General features: G+C 44.1%; 1 protein-coding gene across 3 annotated transcripts in view; it reads right to left on the bottom strand.

The window, feature by feature from the left end:
• Nucleotides 1–3,570: 3,570 nt before the first annotated feature.
• PIGN (phosphatidylinositol glycan anchor biosynthesis class N) overlaps nucleotides 3,571–22,854 on the bottom strand; it is a 119,043-nt gene continuing 99,759 nt past the window's right edge. For 2 of the 3 annotated variants that reach the window (XM_065627773.1, XM_065627774.1), the window contains exon 29: nucleotides 15,817–16,220. In XM_065627773.1, coding sequence (XP_065483845.1) covers nucleotides 16,097–16,220 — 124 coding nt within the window. In that variant the 3' untranslated portion in view covers nucleotides 15,817–16,096. Of the gene's footprint in view, nucleotides 3,613–15,816; nucleotides 16,221–22,854 lie in introns of those variants that run through there. The other variant, XR_010605733.1, reaches the window with a different exon arrangement.

Raw genomic sequence — 22,854 nt, 5'->3', positions numbered from 1 at the left:
AATCCTTGGGCAGCAGTGTTTATAAATGCTGTTCAGACAGGCAGGTTAGATCAGATTTTCTCATGAGCTCATACAGGACAGCTAGCTTTCATGGGCAGGCATGTTGTTATCTCTTTTAACTGCCAGCTTTTGAAAGCCAGACACAGTTTTCAAAGAGTCACTCCTGGAGAGGAGGAGGTGGCAAAGGGGAGTAACTTTCATCACGAACCTGATGTGAGTGAAGCTGCGACTGGATTGATGCCACTGGAGAAAATATCATTCACTGTTCAGGTAGAGCCGTGCCATTTCCAACAGACAGCCACCAACCTGCTGCAGAGCCCTGGGCTCTCTCCGGTGGGCACAGGTCCCTTGGGACCAAACTGCCCCCAGGGAACCCTGTTTTCACCCCAGCGGGGAGTGTAGCAGCTAAGGAATGAGGTCTTCCCATTGCAATACCTTATACCAGAGATGCCAGTGGGAGAGGACAGGGAGACAGGATGTACATATTCAAATACAGGTTATTCACCTCACCTTACAAGCCTGGGTTGTTAACACCAAAGGACAGCAAAGCTTCCAGCTGGACCTCCCGGCACTGGGGTTCCTGGCCCTTGGGGGCATTTACCCCGGCGGCACGGTCACCTCCATGGAGGGCTGCCTACCCTCAGCTAGAGGAAAGTGTCTTGCAAAGAAAGGATTTACCTCCCATAGAAACAATAAAATGAAGATGCAATACCAGTAGAACTTAAATATAGGAGCATGACTAATTAAAGCATAGCTTTGGATGGCCTGTGCCTGGCAAGAAAGCATCAACCCACACCTTCTCTGACAGGGCACACCAAAGATCTCTTTCAGTTTTGCTGCCTTTCACTTGATGGTTACAGAATGTTTCCCCGCAGGTGTTTCCCCGCAAAGAGATAATGGAAAGCACCGGGCTGCAGCGCCAGGGAGAAATGAATCAATCCGAAGTGAAGCAGCAGAAGTCCTGCAAGAAAAGCAGATCAAAGATTGTTTTAAAGAACATGGCACAAGGTCCGATGCCTGACGCTACTTCGGCGTTTGTCCCGTGTGCTGCCCTCGCACTGATCATCGTAACAGCCATCGTTACTGTGGCCCACGAGCTGCCATTCCTGTCAAAAGACATTCCGTGATGACCTTGCTGTGGGCATTTGACTGACATGTCAGAAGTGCCCAGAGGAGTGGAATGGGGGGTGACATTATTGCTGCTGCAGAAGAAAAGTGCAGATGATGAAAACTGCAACTGTGTCAACAGTGCTGCTGAGGAAAGGCTTTTTCCATCCTGTGTTTCTACTCCTTTAAAAATAAAAGCAAACCCCAAAGCGCTGGCAAAAAGTGTTTTTCATGGGAGCTCACTGAAACATGCATTCGGGGTGAAGCCCATTTGAGCTCTCTGGCTGCACCAGCGTTAACCCCGAGGTGTCCCTCAGCAAAGGACACAGGGCAAAAGCAACTTCTCCCTGAGCTTCCTTGTGTGTTCTTCCTTAGGGTGATCTGGCTTCACAGGTGATGCCAGCCCAGCTGAAAGAAAAGAAGTCGAAAAAAAGCAGCTACAGCTGCGTGTGCATTCAGGAAGGGCCGGTGCCCGGCATCTACCTGGCGAGGGGCCGAGCTCCAGTGCAGGCCCGGCCTGTCGAGGGAGGCTCTTGCACATGTCAAGCCCATGGGGGACAGAAACTCTTCTTCTTTCCCAAAGTCCCGCAATCCTGAAAAAAAAAAAAAAAAAAATCAAAGCTCAGGTCTTCAGGGCACCCTGCTGACTTCAAAGGAGTCAGTAGTGAATGGTGGGATGGGTTTAGTTTTGGCCTGTTTGGATCACAAGGTGCAGAGAGCTGTATCTGCCCAAAAAAGGGTGATCTATCTAGGCGATTTCTACCAGGGGCACAAGTTGCCTTTAATCTCCGACTGCCAAGGGCTGCGATGAGGGGAGGGGAAAGATTGGCAGAGAGAGGCCAGAGTTATTAACCCATGTACTCGGGAGAGGCTTCCTCTATCCTGCTCTGCCTTTCTCTTGAAGCCATTTTCAGCTGAATTCAAAGGACTCTCAGAGGTAGAAGTCTCAACAATAATTGAATTTCTACGAGACCGATGAGACATAGCAGCCTAGGAGCATAAGAGATCCCAGGGAAAAGCACATGCTCAAAACCAGGAACAATTGTCTGATGGGTCAGCAAATGCCACTTGTCTGGCTGTCCCCTGCCCGGGCACCCAGGGGACCAGGGCACAGGCACAGCCTTACCCAGGCTCTGCCAAGGTCTTCTGCTCATGCAATGTCATCTTCAACAATACAGAACATTGCTAACGAGGGAAAACAATTTTTAGTTATTTTTCTTCATGGAGGGGGGATAGTCCATGCCGTAGATACAGACTCAGCATCAAGTTCCATTGAAAACAAGCTCCATATTTTCAGAGGTGATGGGGATTTGTCAGTGGGTGCTGGTGTGGTACATGAAGACAATGTTTTCTGCTTGGGGTTTTACACCTTGCCTCAGTGACTTCCAGTTTGAACCGTAGGCTTGACGCAGTTATATCTGGTAGCTGACCACACTGGTCCTTTGAGCCTTAAAATTAATTCATCAGAAAATGAGAGTAAGCTAATCACTTTCAGTTATAATTGAATAGGTTTCACATGGTATCAGATGGAACAAATACCCATCATTTCTCAGTCTATCGATGAGATTACAATCAAAAAGTGGGGAAGAAAACAAAAATTGCTTCACCTTTGCTTGTGTATCACAAAAAAAGTGAACAAACAGTTGCTAGCCCTTCTTTCACAGCCCATTTTACAGATTTCTTAAAAAAAACCCTGACCCCACAAGGATCTCTGTTAAAAGACAGATTCAGTTCCTGTCACTTTGGACATGGCCTACAGAAGTAATGCAAGTTTGTTTTGCTCACCGTTTTCTGTGCGTAGTTGGTGGTAATTTTTTTACTGAGCAGTGGGGCATTCTTCTTTGTGAAAAAATCAATAAATATTTAATTCATAAATGTAAGAGAGGTGATGACCAAAATATACGACTAATAAAGATGAATGGCTCTCGTACTCACAAAGGCTTCTTATTAAAGAGTCAGTGGAAAAAGTGTCCCTGCTGGGCAGAGAACAAAATAAATTTTGGACTTTATATTGCAAACACAGCATTAAAAAACAAAACCAAAAACCACAACCAAACACCAAACACACATACTTAATGCATCATTAACATCGAGCATTTAAAACTACAGAAGCCAGCACGAACATGAAGGAAGATTTCCTGCGGCAACGTTAATTGGGACTTATTGCGGACTGTGTTATTGGTGATTGCATAAACAATTTGCCAAAGCTATATACAATTGGAATGCAAATGAGGGATGTGCAGCCATGTGGCTTCTCCTACACTGTGAGACCCACCAGGTAACAAGTGCAGCAGGTATGGTTGATGGGTCACCTACAGATACACACACACATACATATTACATGTATAAGCACAAGGGAAAAAACCCCCTCAACCTACCATACCTTGAAGAAATATATCTTCTCGTTATTTGTGTTTATTTATTTGCAGAGAAGTTAACAAAGACTGTGGATAACAATGCATTCCTTCAGTGCATACATAACTTAATTTTCTTCATCTGTTCTATCTGCAAATGCGAAAACATAGCAAGAATGTAACACTCCCAAAGTTGTAAAGTACTTCTATTTAGTCACTTCTATGGCCAGATGAAAACTTTGTGTTAGTTCATATCCCATATTGCCAATAAAACCGCAGCTGAGCTAACATGAACCAATCCCTGTGCCTGTTTTCCAAAGCATGATATCCTGAGGACATATTATTTAAATTGTCTTGCAAAGGCTTCGGAACAAAACAAAACCAGCCCCCAAAACTCCCCATCCATCCTGGCAACCACATACCAGTGCCACACTGGAAAGGCTGGTGTCTGTCCGGGCTGTAGCAAGTATCATTTGGCTGTATTGGCTCCAGGCAATCAAAACCTGGGAAATGGCATTTAGCCAGTCCTGGACAGGGGGTGGTATTATTTGCATTACTGCAGTTCCCAGAGATCCCAACCGAGATCAGATTCCCACAGCAGGCAGTACAAAGGTAGCTATAGGAAGTTGCCTCTCATGTCCAGGTAGGCTGTTAACCTTTCAAAGGAGGGGTAAAGTGTGGGTCATCCTGTCAAACGATTCCATTTCACCGGGGAAGTACTGACGTGGGCTGTACCTCCTACTAAATGCTGTGGATCGCAGTGGGAACTTCAGTGTCATGAAGTTCTGTTCAGAATGAAATCTAGTGCAAAAAAGTGATCCCAGACACTTCATCAAGCTGTGGCAAAGCCTCTTCCTGCCTTTTTGTGCCTCTTATTTTATCACAAAAAATAATGGAATTGCTCGTGTGATGTTGCATCTTCTTTGCTACTTTTGCTTCCAAGTTCCTCAGGATCTGAACATCGGGTGAAACAGATGGGGGGGCATTTCAGCTCAGATGATTTAACTAATCTCATGCAAATGTACTCGTCAGTCTTGGTACCTATCGTGTTTTCACCTACATAATGGTGAAGCCAGCTGAATATTGCTTTTTCCAAAGATAATAGCATTTTTATGCATTATTCCTTAAGGCTTTTTGTGCTCACACACTGAGAACCAGCTCCAGCTGAGGAATAACGGAAGTCAATATACTTTGTCTCTGTCCAGGTAATTATGCATCCTCCTCCCATGTTAGCTGAAGAGAATATGATGATGATAGGACATCATTAACATGTCTATTATTTTTCCTCCCTTTTCTTACTTTCAGCATATGAAATGGAAAACTGCAGTCAAACATTTATCATTACATTTTTTCTGGCTTACATTAGAAATGCTGCCTGCCTGCATTATCTTGCATTTGAGAAGCAGGAAAGGATTTTGCAGGCAAGACAAAACACAGAAGAACTGAGTTAAATCAGAAAACAATAAACTTGCCTCTCCCAATATGAATTTATGTAATTTACTGATTTCTGAATTGTCTGAGTCCAGAGGAGAAAACAACAGCAAAGACTATATACATAGTTTCCTTTAGTAACAGAAACAAACCCAAACCATTTAATAATGCTAATGACAGAGTTGTGAGCTCCTCCTCCACATCCCTCACCCACTCTCAAGTTAATTCGCTAGTGATAAAATCCACCCCCATGTACCTTCTCCCCAAGTAATCAGGACCGATTATGAAAATGAATGCCAGTCATTTTCCCCACTTCACACCTGATCAGGCATTGCTCCTGCCCATGCTCATATGAGTTGACCAATATACAAAGTTTTGAGTGAAGGCTGAGATTTCAAATTTGAGACCACAGCAGCTGGAAGATTTGGCTGGAGGGAGTGGGATGGGTTGCATATGTTGAACATGAGCCAACAGTGCCCTGGCAGCCAAGAGGGCCACCCGTGTCCTGGGCGCATCAAGCCCAGCATTGCCAGCCCGGCAGGGAGGTGATTGTCCCGCTCTGCTCTGCACTGGTGCGGCCTCACCTGGAGCACTGGGTGCAGTTCTGGGCAACACAGGATAAAAAGGACATAAAGCTACTGGAGGGTGTCCAGAAGAGAGGTATGAAGTTGGTGAAGGGTTTGGAGGGGAAGTCGTATGAAGAGTGGCTAAAGAGGAGAGGAGACTGAGGGGAAACCTCATGGCGGGTACAGTTTCCTCACAAGAGGAGGAGGGAGGGCAGGTGCTGAACTCTTTAGCAACCAATGACAGAATCCAAGGGAATGGCAGGAAGATGTGCCAGGGGAGGTTTAGGTTGGACATGAGGAAAAGGTTCTTCCCCCAGAGGGTGGTGGAGCACTGGAACAGGCTCCCCAGGGAGGTGTCACGGCCCCAAGCCTGACAGTGTTCAAGAAGAGACTGGACAAGCCCTCAGACACATGGTGTGAACTGTGGGGTTGTCCTGTGCAGGGACAGGAGTTGGACTGGATGATCCTTGTGGGTCCCCTCCAACTCAGGACATTCTATGATTCTATGATATGAGAAGACAGCCCATCACTTCAACCAGAACCATTGGGAAAGTTGCAGCAACACAGCATCTGTAGTAGCATGTCGATGTTGCTCATATACACAAAACCGCAACCTCCCTATAGGTCCACTGTATCAAACCTGACTATAAAAAGAAATGATAATAGATTTATTATTTGAATTCAGTGTTTGGATTCTGTAACAACCAGCCTTTGAGTTGCATTCTTGAGAGAACATTTTGACTGTTGATCTATGATTGACCTTTCGATCCATTGGCTTCCTTGGGCTTTGGGAAATTCCTGATGATTTTGGTGGTTGTTGGCTTATATCCAAGGTCGATCCATTACAAGAGAAAAAAAATCTGGTTTGATGCTTTAAATAGATACGGAGAAAGCTCTAGGCCCCCCTCCCCTCTGGCTACAAAAATATGACTGCTTTCATAGTAGTTTTATGTCATGCTGTTTGATCATCATTCAGTGTCTTTCAAGTTATTTCCATTAGGAGGAAAAATTGCTGAGGGTTCAGGTATTTTTATGCAATCCTGTTGATTTTGCAAAGAAAAGCGTAAGCCTCAAAAATAGTCTGAACCAAATCGGAGATAAGTTCTTTATCATTTTCTAGCCTGCATTCAAACTTGTACAGAGATTTTCAGCCATTCTCTCTGGATTGTATTTCCAACATTCTTCTGTCTCCAAGGCTTTCTAGCTCCTTTTTTTCTGCCCGTTTTCTGGCTGCTCTTGAAAATACGCTCTTGTAACAGCATCTTCCTGCTTAGATCTGAATTAGGGCCCTTGAAAAATCCTTTCACCATCCTTTTCTGTTTCTTGTTAATTACCCAGGGCCTATGTTTTGGGCACTGAATCCACTTTTTTTTTTTTTTTTTTTTTTCCCCAGAAAGGGAGGTTATAATCTTCCTGCGTGTCTCCTGAATGACAAGAACCATCACATTGACACGTTTTAATTAAGCTTCACCCAAACCACCATGAATTTCAAACATATTTTAAGAGAGATGATATCAAGAGAGGCAAAATAAAGAAAAAAATAGTAAGCAAAATTATGGAATCAAAAAGCTTCCCAATAAGCAAAGAATATGTAGCAGTAGTGTGTAAAGCACACAGGGACCATTGTGAAGGTTTCACGCTTGAGTGGATGCCTGATGAACAGAAAGTAGCCATTGCTTTCAGGTATCTGCTAGAGATGGAAGTGGTAACCTGAGGAGCAGGTTTCTGACAGTGACACAGGCCCAAATATTCTCCTTTAGAAGGTTACAAGGAGAAAGCATTGGATTTCACTTGTAGCTCTAGTTTGCTACATTTCTCTCAGGCACATGAAATCATTGCCGCAGTGTTTGAAGGAAGTTTGTTACGTGAAGTCCAAAACCAGTTTCATCAAAATGACCCTGATTTGCACTTTCAAGCTTTGCTTAACACTTGTGGTTCAGAGCAGCTTTTTCCACCTTCAGCTTCAGGAACTTCCACATATGCTGCAAGAAAGGGGCTTGTGATGAAGTGAAGTTACGAACAGGATTCCTGGTGGGCAGCGTGAGACCAGCACAGGATGAATGCTGGGGAAGAGTTTCGAGTTACTTGAAAACTAAAACACTGTCGGGAGGTTAGAGGTTTCAGCTTTTTTTGGCCTGCTTCCGTTTCCAATTAAGCCATTTAGTGAAAGCAATATTTGGCCACAGCAGAATGAGATTTTCAGGGAACAATAATAAAATATTTAATAGGCTTATGTTCCCCCAAATTAAAAGCAAAACAAAACAGGACAAAACACACAGAACACAATGCTGTTCTGATATGGGCAGACTAGATTAGTCTTTGGCTGGAATAGCTTTCTTTTTGTCTGAAGAGTGAGAAATGCTAGTAAACTGACAACTCCCACTTTGTCAATGGGAACTGGGGATGCTCCATCAATGACAAGTTTCGATCTGTTTATAGTCCTACTTAGTGCTGCCATCCTGATTTAATTATTATATGAGAAAGTTTTTCCCTTTTATAAGCTCTCTTAGCCAGACTCTGGTCCTCCAGGTCACTTAAGCACATGTTTAATTGAAGAGCACAAGTAGTTTCTTGAACTTAAGAGAGGACCCGACTCTGCCCCACCGCAGTCAGCAGAGCCAGGTTGTTTGAAGTTAAGCACATGCTTAAGTGCTCTGCTGGATTTTTGCCCAAACTGTCAATCTTTTATAGTTAATCATTTATCACCCTGCTTATTTGCTGCTAGTTATGCTTCAGTGTGCAAATATGTAAATTGCTTCCATAAAGCTCCGCGCACCAAGCACAAATAATGCTTTCTCAGCCCTTTACGGGAGTTCTCCAGTCTTGTGACATCTCAGATATATCAAACGGCACTTAGAACTGGCAAGAAAGTTACTTCTCTGTTAATTAAACAGAATCATTACTGTGTTCCTCCTCTTAACAGTGAGGCGCTTTCACAGACTTGCAAAATAAACAAATAAATAATGCCATTTAGCTCTAACCTGACAAGTATCACACATTTTGCCTTTAGGAACACGTACATCAATCAATCTTACACACATCGCCTCTCCTAGAGCAAGAATGGGAGCAAGCTGTCAAATGCACGACAAGCATATCTGCGTAACTGTGCCACAGATCAAGTTAAATAACTGCCTGCTATGAGGGTATTTGCAATGTATCACAAAGTAATTCTCCCGAACACAAGTGATCATTTTAATTTTTCTCTCCCTTGCTGAGGTTAGTTGCTGTGAACTACAGAGGAATGTCGCCTCCACTTACCTGAGCCCCGTTGCTTCGTATTCAGAAAGCTCACAGCTCCTGTGACTTTTCACAAAGAATTAAAATTGCCACAAGGAGAGAAAATATAGTTGCTGCCACTCAGTTCCAATATATTGTGTTAGAATGATAGGTGGCAATGGTGTCCCGCTGAAATAGAGCCTTAAATACAATTAGTTGGAGTTCTGCAGATTGCGGAGCCAGTTATTCTGTGCTCCTGCCTGTGGGGCCTTCCATGCATCCACTAATGAAAAGGCTGCTTTTCCCCAGATATCAGGTATTTTTGCAATAAATTAATACTGGGAAAGGAAAACGACAGAGTCAGTTTCCCTGCCCTGTAGAGCAATTTTTGTAAAAATTTATTCTCTGTCAAGCAAACTACCTGAAAAAAAAAATGCAGTCAGCCACTTTTTCTAAGAGGAAGCTTGAGCACTTCTGAGATTGTCATATTAAAATGAATTAATGCTGCCAGCTGGTCTACCAATCATTAATTTTAAAACAAACGAGCAAGCAAACAAAAACAAGAAACCCCGAGCTTTAAGTATCATTAAAAAAAAAATCTTGAAATAACAAATGAAAGCAGCAAACCAAGCAAACAGGCTCCTCCATGACAGACTGGTTGACATCACGACCTACCAAACAGGACAGAACTCATCCCCTGACCTGTCCTGGGCTCTGGATGTGCAAGGGTAGGAGGGACCCTCAAGAGGAACCACCAAAAGCCATGCTTGGGGAAAAAACCTTAGGCAGGGTTCACTGCATGGCTGTTTTGGGATTGGCAGGGAAATAAAGCCCCAGGAAATGGAGGAGCTTGGGACAACGTTTTGGAAGGTTCGTGTTCGATTCAGGTCCCGGATGAACATTTGGCCTTCACCCTGAATACTAGGAGGTTTTCCTTCATTATGTAATTCTTTAAAACTGACACGCATGTTTCATTTCTACTTTTGGCCATAAATACCAGTCAATTGCCAAATTACATTAAAGCAAGTAAGTTTGTAGCATTTAAAATGAAATGTAATACGTTAATGTAGGTTAGAAGAGATGCAGAAAGATGCTGCTTGTATGAAAAAAAATGCACAGTGGTGAAACAGATATTTTCCTTTCACAGTAGGTCAGATATAACAAGCTTCCTACTCAAAGCCCCTGATGGAAAATATCCAGTCATTTCTGGAGATCTGGTGAGATGGAGACACAAACATCCGAGCAGCTAAATATAGCTCTGGATAGTAACGCTTCGTACAGTGAGTTCCAGTGTCTGTGTCTCTTAACTTAATATGGAAATTGATACAAAAATAAAATAACAGTATTTTCAGAGCCTGTCTCTGCTTGTGTGCTCACCAGCACTCACGCCACCATATTTCAGCATCTGTTGAAATTACTCTGCAGTTTTTGTCTTGCACAGTTTCATACGGCAAGAAGACAGAATAATGACGTCCAGCAGAAAAGGCCACATCTATTGAGATGTATAAAGGTTACTCCACAGAAAGTCAATACAAGAACTGCACTCAGAATGCCTTGTCCTTTAGTATTTCTGCAAGAGTGATAAGCTAAGTTTAATTAGAGGAGTTTAGGTCTGGGCCAGAGATTTCCCCAGCCCTAAATGCCAGTGGTTCAGTTTTGCAACGTTTGTTTCTGGACACATGCCCTTTGGATCAGCTTGCGGTTGCTGAAGCTTGGGCTCAGGCTTGGGCAGGTACTGCTGGAGCAAAGCTGCAAACCCCCCTGCGGAGGAAGAGGAGGCAGTGAGAACAGTGAAGAGCCGTGCCAGTGACGCGTGGCTTTCTCATATTTCTCCTCGCATCTTGCCACGAGGCAAAAATGTTGGACTTGGGTGGGATTGCACTTGAAGTGATTTAAATTTAAATTCTCCAGGCCTGCCTCTGCACTATCCTCTCTGTCTCTTGCTCAGCCACTAGCCCAAGCACAGGGCGTGCAGGACCTGACAGGCTGTACACTGGATCACAGGGCAATTCAGGTCAGGAAGGACCTCCTTGCAGCAGAGGTGACATCCTGAGAAGCAGGGCTGTGGATGGCAAGAAATTCAGAGCAGAAGTGGGCTCCATCACTGGTTGTTTCCCATTGCAAGCAGATTTGGCTAGGGATCTTAGTGTGGTGTTTTCTCTCCCCCTCTCAGAGAATGCACAGGATGATACACAGCCATTCATAGGTTTGTCAGTGGTACTGACCTGAATGAAAGGCAAACCTGTATGTCAGCTTCACCTTATGTAATGTAAAGGAAATAAAAAGCAGACAAAAAAAAGCCATTTGCTCTTACAAATCAGAGGGAAAATAAAATGCAAACAAAATAAGGTGTGTTTTCCTCTGTTTCTACTTGATATTATCTACATTCAAAGTTAGAAAGTTATGAAGCTTGCTGCCAAGAATAAGTCAATAAATAAACAAATAAAGAAAATATCAACAAACTTCATTTCAAAGGTCATGGGAAGGGGGTGACCACCATGCTTTCAGCCTTCTCGTTCCCCTTTCCAGACCTCCTCAAATGCTAAATCGCTGTGCCCTGTCCCAGGGTGAGGAGGGAGCCCTTGCAGGAAGCAGCTGAATTCAGAGCCTCTTTAAGCTGGTGAACTGGATTCAATCCTGCACACCCTTATTACAGTAACCAGTCCAGGAAACTAGTTGAGGGAAGAGTTGTAAATAATTTGGTGACCACCAGCCACTGTGATGGTCAGTTCCAGCTCACCACCAGCCCTGTCTCACAAACGACCAGGGCTGATCTGGGGCTGTCCTACACACATGGCAGCAGTGCAAGAGGGGTTCCCAAACCTTCTCCAGACATGGAAGCTCATAAAACAGCTACCTAAAGACAACACACAGGAGAAAGTCAAAGTCTCTCACCTTCAGGCTGGAGGAAGCCATATGATGACAGAGAAGAGGGCACCCAGAGCTGCCCTACCACTGCGGTGCAGAGCACACCCCAGATCAGGTGCAAGACAGAGATGTTCTCCCTTCCCCACCAAAACTGTAGCTCCCCAAAATATTCTCTGGCTCCTGCTCCCCACATAGCTCAGGATGCTGCAGCAAGCCTGGCACCTTCCATGCTCTGATCCATTTTGGCAAAGGCATCTGAGAGGAGTACCCTTAACACTCCAAAGACACAGGAAAAGGGACTGCAGGATTCATATGGACAATTTTGAAAAGCGATGAGCATCGCACCCTTACAAATTAGCTGAGGTGGTAGGAGCTGAAATAACATTTATGTCATGGCTTGGCCAAACCAGATACTAGAGTTCAAGGGCAATGCTAGGGAGCAAGGTTTGGGTAAGACCATGAACATTCATTCATATCTTTGTTCTCATTCAAGAAGGTGAAGGCTGCAGCAGCCTTACAACTAACGGCCACAACATGCATTGAAATTGCCAAAGCTTGTAAAATCTGATTTACTCTGTGAGGGTGAAGGTGAAGTCATTTAGTTTGAGTCATAAGAGGTCTTGATACAATCTAAGCTTCATCATCTCTGAAGAAACAGCTCACTCCCTGGACAGATATCAAAAGGCTGCTACGTACAGCCTTGATAATACAATAGCAGAGAACAATGCCTAGCACTGAAGATTACAAGATCTTTTTATCAGCTACTCTTCAGTACAGCTTCTGTTGCATTACACCACCTGATGGGCACTCCAGGTTTATGGTTACCTCTTCAGAGGTCTGTGGCTCTGAAAGCAAGAAGATATGAGCTTTGCAGAGGTTTTTACAATATGAATATAGTTCAAAATAATCTGCAGCCCCAGGCATAAATAATAATGTTGATCTACCTGCCTTTGCCTGCCTGAGGTTTTCACTATCTGGAGCCTCACCTGCTCTAGGAGTCTGAGAGTCTGCAACTCTGCTGCAGGCAGAAGGCAGGCAGGAGGGCTCAGGGTAATTCTGCCTTTGTGCCCTTAGCAGAAAAAACAGGGGCTGGGTGGTACCCATAATGGCCTGCAAAGCTCTGCTGGCTCAGAGACCCCCTTTCTGTGGCCTGAGTCCTGTCTGGGCCCCATGAAGAGGGATGATGCTTGAAGACTCACAAGCAGAGGAAAAGCAAGCTTAAACTCAGCTGCGTACAAAATTTTATTCCCTACCTTAGCTCCTGCTGATGACATTTGCTTCTGGAGAGAAAAACGCATCCGTGGGAGGGAAAAGTCGACTTTGTCACACACCCCATGGGGCTGTGTAAAGTAGCTGAGTGGGAGAATTTTTGACACCTCCCTGTGCTGGAGTAAACCCAAAAGTGCAGGCCAAGACTCCAGCAAGAGCCTCCCCTGGGGAGATACAGGAATAGCACAGCCCATTCTGCCTCTCCACGAGAGCTGCTCTCCCGCAGCCTCAGCTGGAAACTGAATTCACAAATGGCACAGAGATGCAAGGGACCAGCAGGGGAAAGGCGAAGGTCAGCTAAGGTGCCACAACTATGGCTCAACCAGAGCAAACGGCAAAGAACAGACCCCTGCAGAGCAGCACTAGGAAAAAACCAATGTGCGTGTTGCAAATGCGACCCCATGCTCATCATCCCCTTTCTGCTCTTATAAGAATGGACGTAAAAAACAAAACCCATTTTGTGGAGACACTATGGAAGCCATAAGCAAAAAGAGTAACTGATGTAGGTTGTACTTGGAACAGCCATTTCCACTTTTCTGCATACCAGAGTATATGGATTATTCCTGTTACCATAGATGAGCTGCACCAGATGCAGTGGGGTGAGACACTGTTTCATTACCAGCCCCCTGTGGTGAGAAAAGACATAAGGCCTGAGCTTCTGTGCACTCTCCTGGGGAAGCTGCAGGACCAGACAGTAAGTACCTCCTGTGTTTTCACTTGGTAGGTAGGACATCCACTTGGTCTTGTCATAGATAACAAGCAGTTTTGACATGCTTGCAGAAGATGTGCCTTCAGGGTAGCAGCCCTGTGGGTCCCACTTTCCTGCTTTTTCAGTCAGTTCCTTCATATCACACCCACGCCAGCTGTTCAGCTTCTCTCATCAGTGAATCTGCTCTACAAACAGTAGTTTTGCAAAGAAATCACTCCAGCAATGGAGGCTGGGATGCCCAATGGTATGGCTGCCTACAGCTGTGTGTACTGAAATGACAACACTGTAGACAGAGGTCTCAAGACATCAGTTATGTCCCACAAAGCTGATGATACAGTACTCTGTAATGATAGAGTGCACCCTGTAGACCAGGGGCGTCAAACTCATTTTTGCCAGGGGCCACATTTATACAGTCCTAAAATTACATTTGGTCCTTTGAATGCAACCATGAAGTTGATGTGGCCCCTGGTGAAATGAGTTTGACTGGCGTAGACTGAGGCTGAGGTGGGGATAGATCTCCACAACAGAAACTCACTGGATCTCAGGAGAACGGGTATGACAGATTCTCATGCCTAGACATAGTCTTTGCTGTGGCAGAAACTTTCCACCTGCTTACGGTTGTTCTTTGCCTTGGCTGCGTGGTACAACCACCAGCAGTGGGCACATGCCCACCTTCTGGCACACAAGTCTGCAGGTATAGCCTGTAACAAATGTGAAATATTTTCTGTGACTTGAGGCCAGCTGTGCTAGCAACATGCCCAGCAGGACCACTACCTAGTAGAAAAATGACTCCTTCTCCAGTGCTCAGGTGCTCTCAAGACGCATTCTGAAGCTGCACGGATGACTGCTGGCCCACGATACGATATTCTTCTAGCACTCAACAAGCAGATGGAGGTTTGTGACCAGTGTCTCCCAGCCAAACTTCCTGCAGAGGGATGACTACTTTCCAGAGCGTTAAACAGACGTGTGATCACAGCCAAATGCCAGATGGCTGGAAAGGGTTTTGGAGCAGCCCTCATGATGAATGTGTAGCCTTGGCTGCCAGCATCACACACCATATGTATCAGTTCCCTGATAGGAAGGCCTGGCTGCAAGTTGGGAGTGTGACACAGGGACATTACAAAGCACAGTTTTTAGTCATGGCATCATACAACAGTGCAGAAAGAAGAAAGGTTGTTCTCGCACTTACATTCTTCGCTGTGCAAATGGATCTGCTTCAAAAGCCCTTTCATCGACAGTGTGGATGGAAAAAGTTGTTTCAAAGGCAGGACGCCTAGCTCTCTGCAGGCCTCCTGCTGAGCAGGAGATAGAGTTTTTGCTTCGGGAGATAAAATTTTGAATTCTCAGAACAGATGACTTCAAGGAGTGATGAAACATTAAGGTAGTTTGTGCTACTTAATCAGCTGTGGGCTGGTAGTAGAGAAGCTGATGCTTGCTGTTGAAAGGGCCACAAAGTTACAAGGCTATCTCAAAGCCTTATGCAATGTATTTAGAGTTACTGGGCCCCCAGAAGCACCCACAAGAGCAGAGCCTCTAAGCACGCTGGCTCTTTGCTCTCACTTGTAATCAACGTACAACCAGGGAATTTGTGGCAGTGGTTGATTCAAGGTGCAGCCATTACCTAGGCTGACACTTGTAATTGGGAGCAGAACACAAATGGAAAGGAAAACAAGGGAAGGAAAAGTCTCCATGTGGCGTCACTCTATGCAAACCACCAGCTCCCGGTGCAGCTTCATGATGTCTTCATGCTGATCTGACTCTGGGCTGCCACTGAAACAATCAGCCCTAACCTTCCTGCCTACCCCATCACGAGCGGGACCAGGGAATCTGTCTGAATACTATTTTACAATTCTTTATTCAGCTTCCTTTTCATTTGGATCAATTACCTGAGCTGGCACACTATTCAGCTCACCTGACCACAGGAGAGCACAGTCAGCAGCAGCAGTAGCTCACACTGAGGTTAGCCAAGATCTGTTGTCTTACAAGCTCCAGCCTCACAGGGTACCAGTCTTAACCTGCTTCAACATATTCTCACGTGCACCATGACACAGCCTGCAAAAAGTGTAGCCAGTCTCAGAGATATTCAAATGCATATGCCACATTGGAAACATACAAATTAGTGATCTGCCCCGACTGATTTGATTTATGCTTTAGTTTGTGAGATGCTTATGCGAGACATGAAATGAAGCTAGGACTTCGCGGACTCCTAATTAGAATGAGCATGTGTGAGGCAAACAGCTGGCAGACAAGTTATAACAACTCAAAAGATCCTCCAAAATACAGTTGCCCATTTCTTTTAAAAAGGATGTTGTTGCTGTTTTTATTTTCAAGAAGTATATACTATACACTCGGAGAATAAAGCTGAGGTTTTTTTAGCCCCATTGATGTCTCAGTGACAATCTCCAAATGCAAATTTCAGCCCTGGGACAGCATTTAACCTGTAGCAGCAGAGCACTCTGATCCCTGGATAGGATTTCAACACTCTAGTCCATTAACTTATATTTACATTCCAGAGGTGGAGGTTGGTTCAGAGGAATCCTGAGGATGGGAACATGGCAGGAAGATTTATCACTTTATCACGTGGAATGGTGCTTAGTCCTTCTAGGAAGTTCAAGTCTCTTTGTAGTTAGCAGCTGGGCCAGTCCATTCATCAGCATCATAAATATGGTCAACGACATCACAAGCACATAGTGGCTAATGCTGCAAGGAAGAGACAGATAAAAGTAGTCAGAGAAAAATTTTATATAAGCTACTTCTGGAAGGTAACTATTATAGCAGCATTATCATGTGAAAATCAAAGTGTGACAAAATAAAATGGTGGGGACAACACAACACAACTGAGCATCTACCAAGTGAATAAGAGGTACTGGGTGTATTTTTCATTCAAATTGGTAATTCAACATATATGACTAAAACCACAGCAAAACTTCTGTTTGCTGTGAACTGATAATCCAGAATCTAGAGACAACTTGCCATCATGTAGACATTCCATGGTAGGGAGACAGCTCAGCTATTTATGTCAGCTGAAGTGCAATTTTCTAGAGAAAACACTATTCCAGTTATGAGCGGCTTCAACAAAAAACAAAACAAACAATCAAGCACACACACACAAAACCACAACAAACAAACAAAAAACCAAACACCACAACCCCACACCACACTACTTTTTCACTCAACATTTCTAAAAATTGTGGAATTCTCTACTGCGGTAACACATAGTTTCAAAGAGATTAGACAAATTAGTTCAAGAGTGGCTAATAAACACAATATGAAGATGCAGCTTCTGTGTTAGGAAGTCCTTAAGTCACTAACAATTAAAAGGACAACAAGCAGAGGGCTTGTTCTCCACTTGCTGATGTTCATTAATGTTGCAGATGGGCTATTTTGGGTCAGACTGAGATCTGTGTTCAATGTCTGAATCAAGCTGCTATTAATGTAAATCACTAGCCATTAAGAAATCAGAATTCTTCCAAATCCAGTGACATTTCAGGCTAGAGTTGCAGATGAAACACTGCTGCATCCATGTCCATCACACATCCAGTGCAGCTGTTTTGACTTTTTGGTGGTTTTGTTGTTTGTTTGGGTTTTTTGGTTGGTTTTTGTATTTGTTTTGTTTGTTGTTTTTTTCCTGAAACTACTGAAGATACTGGCACTCTGATATGAGAGGTACCCATAGCTCCTAATGCACCCAGCCATCTCCGTGACATCAAAGCAGATGGCTCTTTAGGATGAATAGGGTAACTTGAGACTCAATGAAGTCTGAGTTTAGTCACAAAAACGGATTGCAAGGAGCACTTGCAGGTTTAATTACCTGGAATTTCTGCCAGAGGACTCATTCAGTTTGAGAGTTCAGCCAGGAAGAGCAGTAAAGCTCATAATGCCAATGGTATCAATCCTCACGACCCCAAGACTGTGAAAACCCTGGCGGCAGCCTAGTGCAATTTAGCTCTGTGAAGTGGAGAAGCACCAGCTCTTAACAAAGCTGGGCTGCTAACCAGTGTGAGAGAATAAAAATAATCAAAAAAGGTCACTAATGAGCAGGAGCTCTTCCACAGCCTGGATGTGTCTTGGATAGTCCTTCAACAACCAAATGAGCTGAGGTCTGACCAAAGTGGATGGAGAACACTGAAAGGGACTTGACTCGTGCTACAAGATTTTTCTGTTTCTGTTGAGTCTGACCAAACCTTGCCACAAACACCTTGCTCAAAATATATAGTTTCAAGAAATCAGTTTCAAAAATCCACCAGCACAAATGGGCTCAGACCTCAACAAGTAAAATCCACCAAGAGCCTCCATCTCTGCAAACTCCCACCTGTACACAGCGCAAATGAAGATATTCGCTAATGTGAACAACTCAAGGTTTAAAATATCAGACGGGAGCAACCTCTCCTATGTGCCTTTCCTGTAAGCATTCCCCCCGCTCCAGCTTTAGCTAAGCAGAAAGGGAGGCCTACGAGAGCCATACTGCTGCTCTGCTTCTGTGGGGAACGTCAGATGACACAAGAGCACAAAGTCACACACAAAGCAGACTTTCACATGGTCAGCGGACTTCGGACTTTGCAGCTCACAGCACATTTACGATAGCAAAGATAATACAATTGCCTCAAGAGCTGCCCTTGGAAGTCCACCTGGGTCTGTTACAGGCTCAGTTCCATGGGAAGGGTCACGTTGCCAACTGAAAGTCAAACCCTCCTTGTGGTTATCTTCATGGCGTAACATGCCCTTGGGGACTGCACAAGCATCACAGGCACAGAAGGTTGTGTGGCTCTTAAGGGAACAGCCACCCTGGTAAATAGCTCGATGGTTTAATGTCTCACGCATTACTGGTAACACCAACTTTCCTTTTCACCTGACACCAGAATTGTAGTTTTTCATATAAGTAGCAACACCACTTTCCTTCCAGCTTTCAAAGAAAGCTTGAATGAGAAATCTGAAAATCAGAAGCCAAAGATCCTGCCTCTATTCCTACAGACACTCTGAGACTGTCACCAGAAGATCAGTGACTTGCTACCATCAGCATGGTCCTTACACAGACAGGCATCAGAGTTCCTGTCCACCCCAAAAGAAGCTTTTCCAGATGTGGGTGCTAATCAGTTTCTCAAAGGAAAAAAGTCTCCACAAATTCTGCTTAGCTATCTGTCACTCAAGAGACTGGGTTCTCCATATTTTTGGAAAGAAGAGAGTGCTGCACACACTCCTCCCTTGCTATGGTGCAAAAGGCTGAATAGTTACAGTCCTTATTAAAATATCAGATGTTTAAAGAAATATATACATATATTATGCCATAGAGCACAATTAAAAACAATTTCAGTCTACTTGTCACATAATCACAAGCAGCCAGCATCTCTGGGGCTATCAGCAACTGGCACTGCAGTACTGCAGGCAGCTCTGCTTGGTAAATTAGTGCTCAGGCTGGGGTAATGCTGTAATTAAACAAACAAAGCAAGACTCTTACATGTATATGCCACAACAGCAGCGGCAAAATCTTGATCCCTATACCACCCAGAACTGTGCCCTTGGCGGGATCTGTAGTTACAGTGAAGTGCATAATTCTCAAAACAAGCTTCCTCCATTAGAAGTCAAACCTGAGATAATACAAAAAAGGAGTAAGATTCTAGGCTCCAAGCAAGTGAGACCCATGTGGAGGAAAAAGACACATTAAACAGGTACAAGAGAACAGCACAGTGGGGCACAATGTGGCAATGCTTATAAAGGATGAGGTGGGCAGTGACAGGTAATGGTAAAGAAGAGGTAGCTGGTGTAGGGGATCGCACACGATCTGAGATAAGGCAGCACCATTCAATGTAAAGATGAGTGCCCTGTGTATGGATCAAGGTCAACAGGCAAAGCTGGTGCTAGGAAAATTTTGTGTCAGGGAGGAAGACAGCTGTTTCAGTGGCAAGGAACCAAAAGGAGAACATGTGAAGTACTACCACGTCCTGGCTTTGTCTGTGACAGTGTACATCGGTGAGAACTACTAAAGACAAGAAGAATCAAAGCTCAGTAAAAAATGAGGGAGGATTGCGGGGGGCAAAAAAAAAAAAAAAAAAAAAAAAAAAAAAAAAAAAAAAAAAAAATCAATCGTGTTCCAAAATGTGGCTTTCTCCCAAGACAAGCTAATTCCTGAGATGGCAGACCTGATTAGAAGCTGGGAAGACAGGAAGATGGAGTAAATTACCATAGCAATTAAAAAACTAGAAATAAAACAAGTGAAAACAAAACCAACTTGTGTAAGGACTTGGAAGACCACTCTCCAGAAGAGTCTGAGGACCTTATTTCTACACAACATGCTGCTTTGAACTGTGGGATTGTTCCCAAGCACACACAGAGACCCCAGATTTAGATTCTGAATTTTAAGTCTACTGCATCTCCAGCCACGATGCAGCCCGGCTAACTGGGGAGGTCTCAGTTGACTGGAAGTTGGCAAATGTGACACCCATCTACAAGAGGGCCAGAAAGAGGATCCGGGGAATTAGAGGCCTATCAGCCTGAACCTTGGTGCCAGGGAAGGTCATGGAGCAGCTCATCTTGAGTGCTGTCATGTGGCCCAAACAAGATAAGTGATCAAGCTCAGCCAGCACGGGTTTTTGAAAGGCAGGTTGTGCCTGACCAAACTGATCTCCTTCTATGACAAGGTAACCACCTAGTAGATGAGGGAAAGGCTGTGGATGTTGTGTATTTAGACTTCAGTAAAGCCTTTGACACCACATCCCACAGGATTCTCCTGGAGAAGCTGCAGCTCATGGTCTCGATGGGTGAACTCTGCAATGGATAAAGAACTGGCTGGAGGGCCAGGCCCAAAGAGTTGTGGGGAACGGAGCCAAATCCAGTTGGCGGTCAGTCATGAGTGGTGTTCCCCAGGGCTCAGCATTGGGGCCAGTTCTGTTGAATATCTTTACAATGATCTGGATGAGGGGATCAGGTGCATCCTCGGTAAGTTTGCAGATGACGCTCCTGGAGGGTAGGATGGGAGGGATCTGGACTGGCTGGATCATTGGTCTGAGGCCAATTGTATGAGGTTTAACAGGGTCAAGTGCTGGATCCTGCACTTGGGTCACAACAACCAACCCCAGGCAGCGCTACAGGCGCAGGGAAGAGTGGGTGGAAAGCGATCTGGCGGTGTTTACTGACAGCCGGCTGAACATGAGCCAGCAGTGTGCCCAGGTAGCCAAAAAGGCCAACAGCATCCTGGCTTGTGTCAGGGATAGTGTGACCAGCAGGACTAGAGAAGTGATCATCCCTCTGTACTCAGCACTGACGAGGCCCCACCTCAAATTCTGTGTTAAGTTTTGGGCCCATCACTACAAGAAAGACATCGAGGTGCTGGAGAGAGTTCAGAGGAGGGTGACAAGGCTGGTGAAGGGCCTGGAGCACAAGTCTGATGAGGAGCAGCTGAGGGAACTGGGGCTGTTCAGCCTGGAGAAAAGGAGGCTGAGGGGAGACCTGATCACTCTCTACAGCTACCTGAAAGGAGGTTGTAGCATGGGGGGGTTGATCTCTTCTCCCAAGTAGCAAGTGATAGGATGAGAGGAAATGGCCTCAAGTTGTGCCAGGGAAGGTTTAGGTTGGATATTAGGAAAAATTTCTTCACAGAAAGGGCTGTAAAGCACTGGAACAGGCTGCCCAGGGAAGTGGTGGAGTCACCATCCCTGGAGGGGTTTAAAAGATGTAGAAATGAGGTTCTTAGGGACATGGTTTAGTGCCAGAGTTAGGTTATGGTTGGACTCTATGATCTTGAGTGTCTCTTCCAACCCAAATGATTCTATGATTCTAAAGAACAGTCTCCTGTGGTTTATCTATGTCCCCTGAACTTTGAAACTGCAGAAGAACAGTATTTTCTCTCTTCATTTTCCAACAAGTGTTATAAAAAGAGGGAGCAAGTAGCACAGTATCTGTCTGTATAAAACTATATAATACTGTCATATAAAGAAGCTTTAGGATATATCTTGCCTATCTGAATACACCACTATTTACCAATTACATGTACTGTAAAGCTATAGTAGGCTTAAAGGCTATATCTCCCTGTCTGTCGAAATGTACGGAGACATGTAAACATACCTTTTAATCCATAGAGAAATTCTTTTGGTGACAAAGAAGCCAAAAAGCTATCTATTCCACTTGTCTGTTATCCAAAAATAAAAGAATCTGTCAGAACAAACTTCTCATGATCATGTACTACACACTGAAGCCTCAAAAGTACTAGGAAAACTGCATTACTGTTTTTATGGAATGTAATGGTGTATTCTTCTAGGGCATATGATGCAGTTTAGGGTGACCTCAACATATACAGGCAGAAGTTTAGCAGACCTCAGAAGCTTGCATAAGCCACTGCTATGATTTCTGCATTCACTGCAAGATTTTTATCCCATTAATATATCAAAATAATGAAAAGCACTCTCTGAAAAACAAGTTCACATTGATTCTGGCATCACCATTAAGAAAAGGACCTTTAAAACTTTCTAGGAAGCCATAAATATTTACTGTAATTGATAATTTACTGAGAGGAGGGAATCAATGGTGCATTGATAATTTCCTGAATGCGGTAATGTGGGGCTGTATGCTGGATCTGTTGCTTCTCAGCATTTCATCAATAATCTGGAAGAGTGTGAAAAGTAGAAATCTCTTTACATTCAAAGACAATACTTAAGTGGCATGGTGAATTCAACCAGGAGAATAAAGACATCACATTAAGCCAGATACAAGGCATGGTTAAATGACACGTCATATCATTAAGGCATGGTAGAACGAGATGTAAAATCCAGGAGTTGGGGGTGAAATGAAAAAAAATGGTAATACGTCAGTTCAGTAAACAAGCCCTACTTCCAAACAATGAAAGAGATCCACTAGGAAACAAAACATCACCATAAAAAAGAGGAGTGAACATTGTCTTTTTATCACAACAGATTTAAAACCATCTGTTACACATGAAGCTTCTAAGCACTGGTATTAGAAAACCCAAGTATTTCCTAATGAGGGTTTCCTACTGAACTTGTACATTCTTACTCAAAGAGAGGACACACAAAAGTTCTGAAGCGCGGTAATTAGAAAAATCCATTGAAAGCTATCACTGCAAAAAAGGAGGAGTATGGAAACATATATCAGCAGCTTTGCAAATGCAGCACTTATACCACTGGACTCAGGCAGACTTTAGAGGAACGAATCTTCACTGGGCAATTAAATTGTTGATTTTTCCACCTGTGATTTCAATGATGTGGTAACTAGTAATGTACAATGAACCCTGATACTTGCACATGTATACACACACACACTCTTCCTATCAGTCTAACAAGAAAAAAAAAAAAGGAAAAAATAGATGAGAGCAGTTGTCCCTAAG

The sequence above is a fragment of the Caloenas nicobarica genome, chromosome 2 (genome assembly GCF_036013445.1).
Source record: "Caloenas nicobarica isolate bCalNic1 chromosome 2, bCalNic1.hap1, whole genome shotgun sequence".
NCBI lineage: Eukaryota > Metazoa > Chordata > Aves > Columbiformes > Columbidae > Caloenas > Caloenas nicobarica.
Note: the sequence above shows the minus strand (reverse complement) of the source record. Positions and strands in the feature narration are given on the sequence as shown.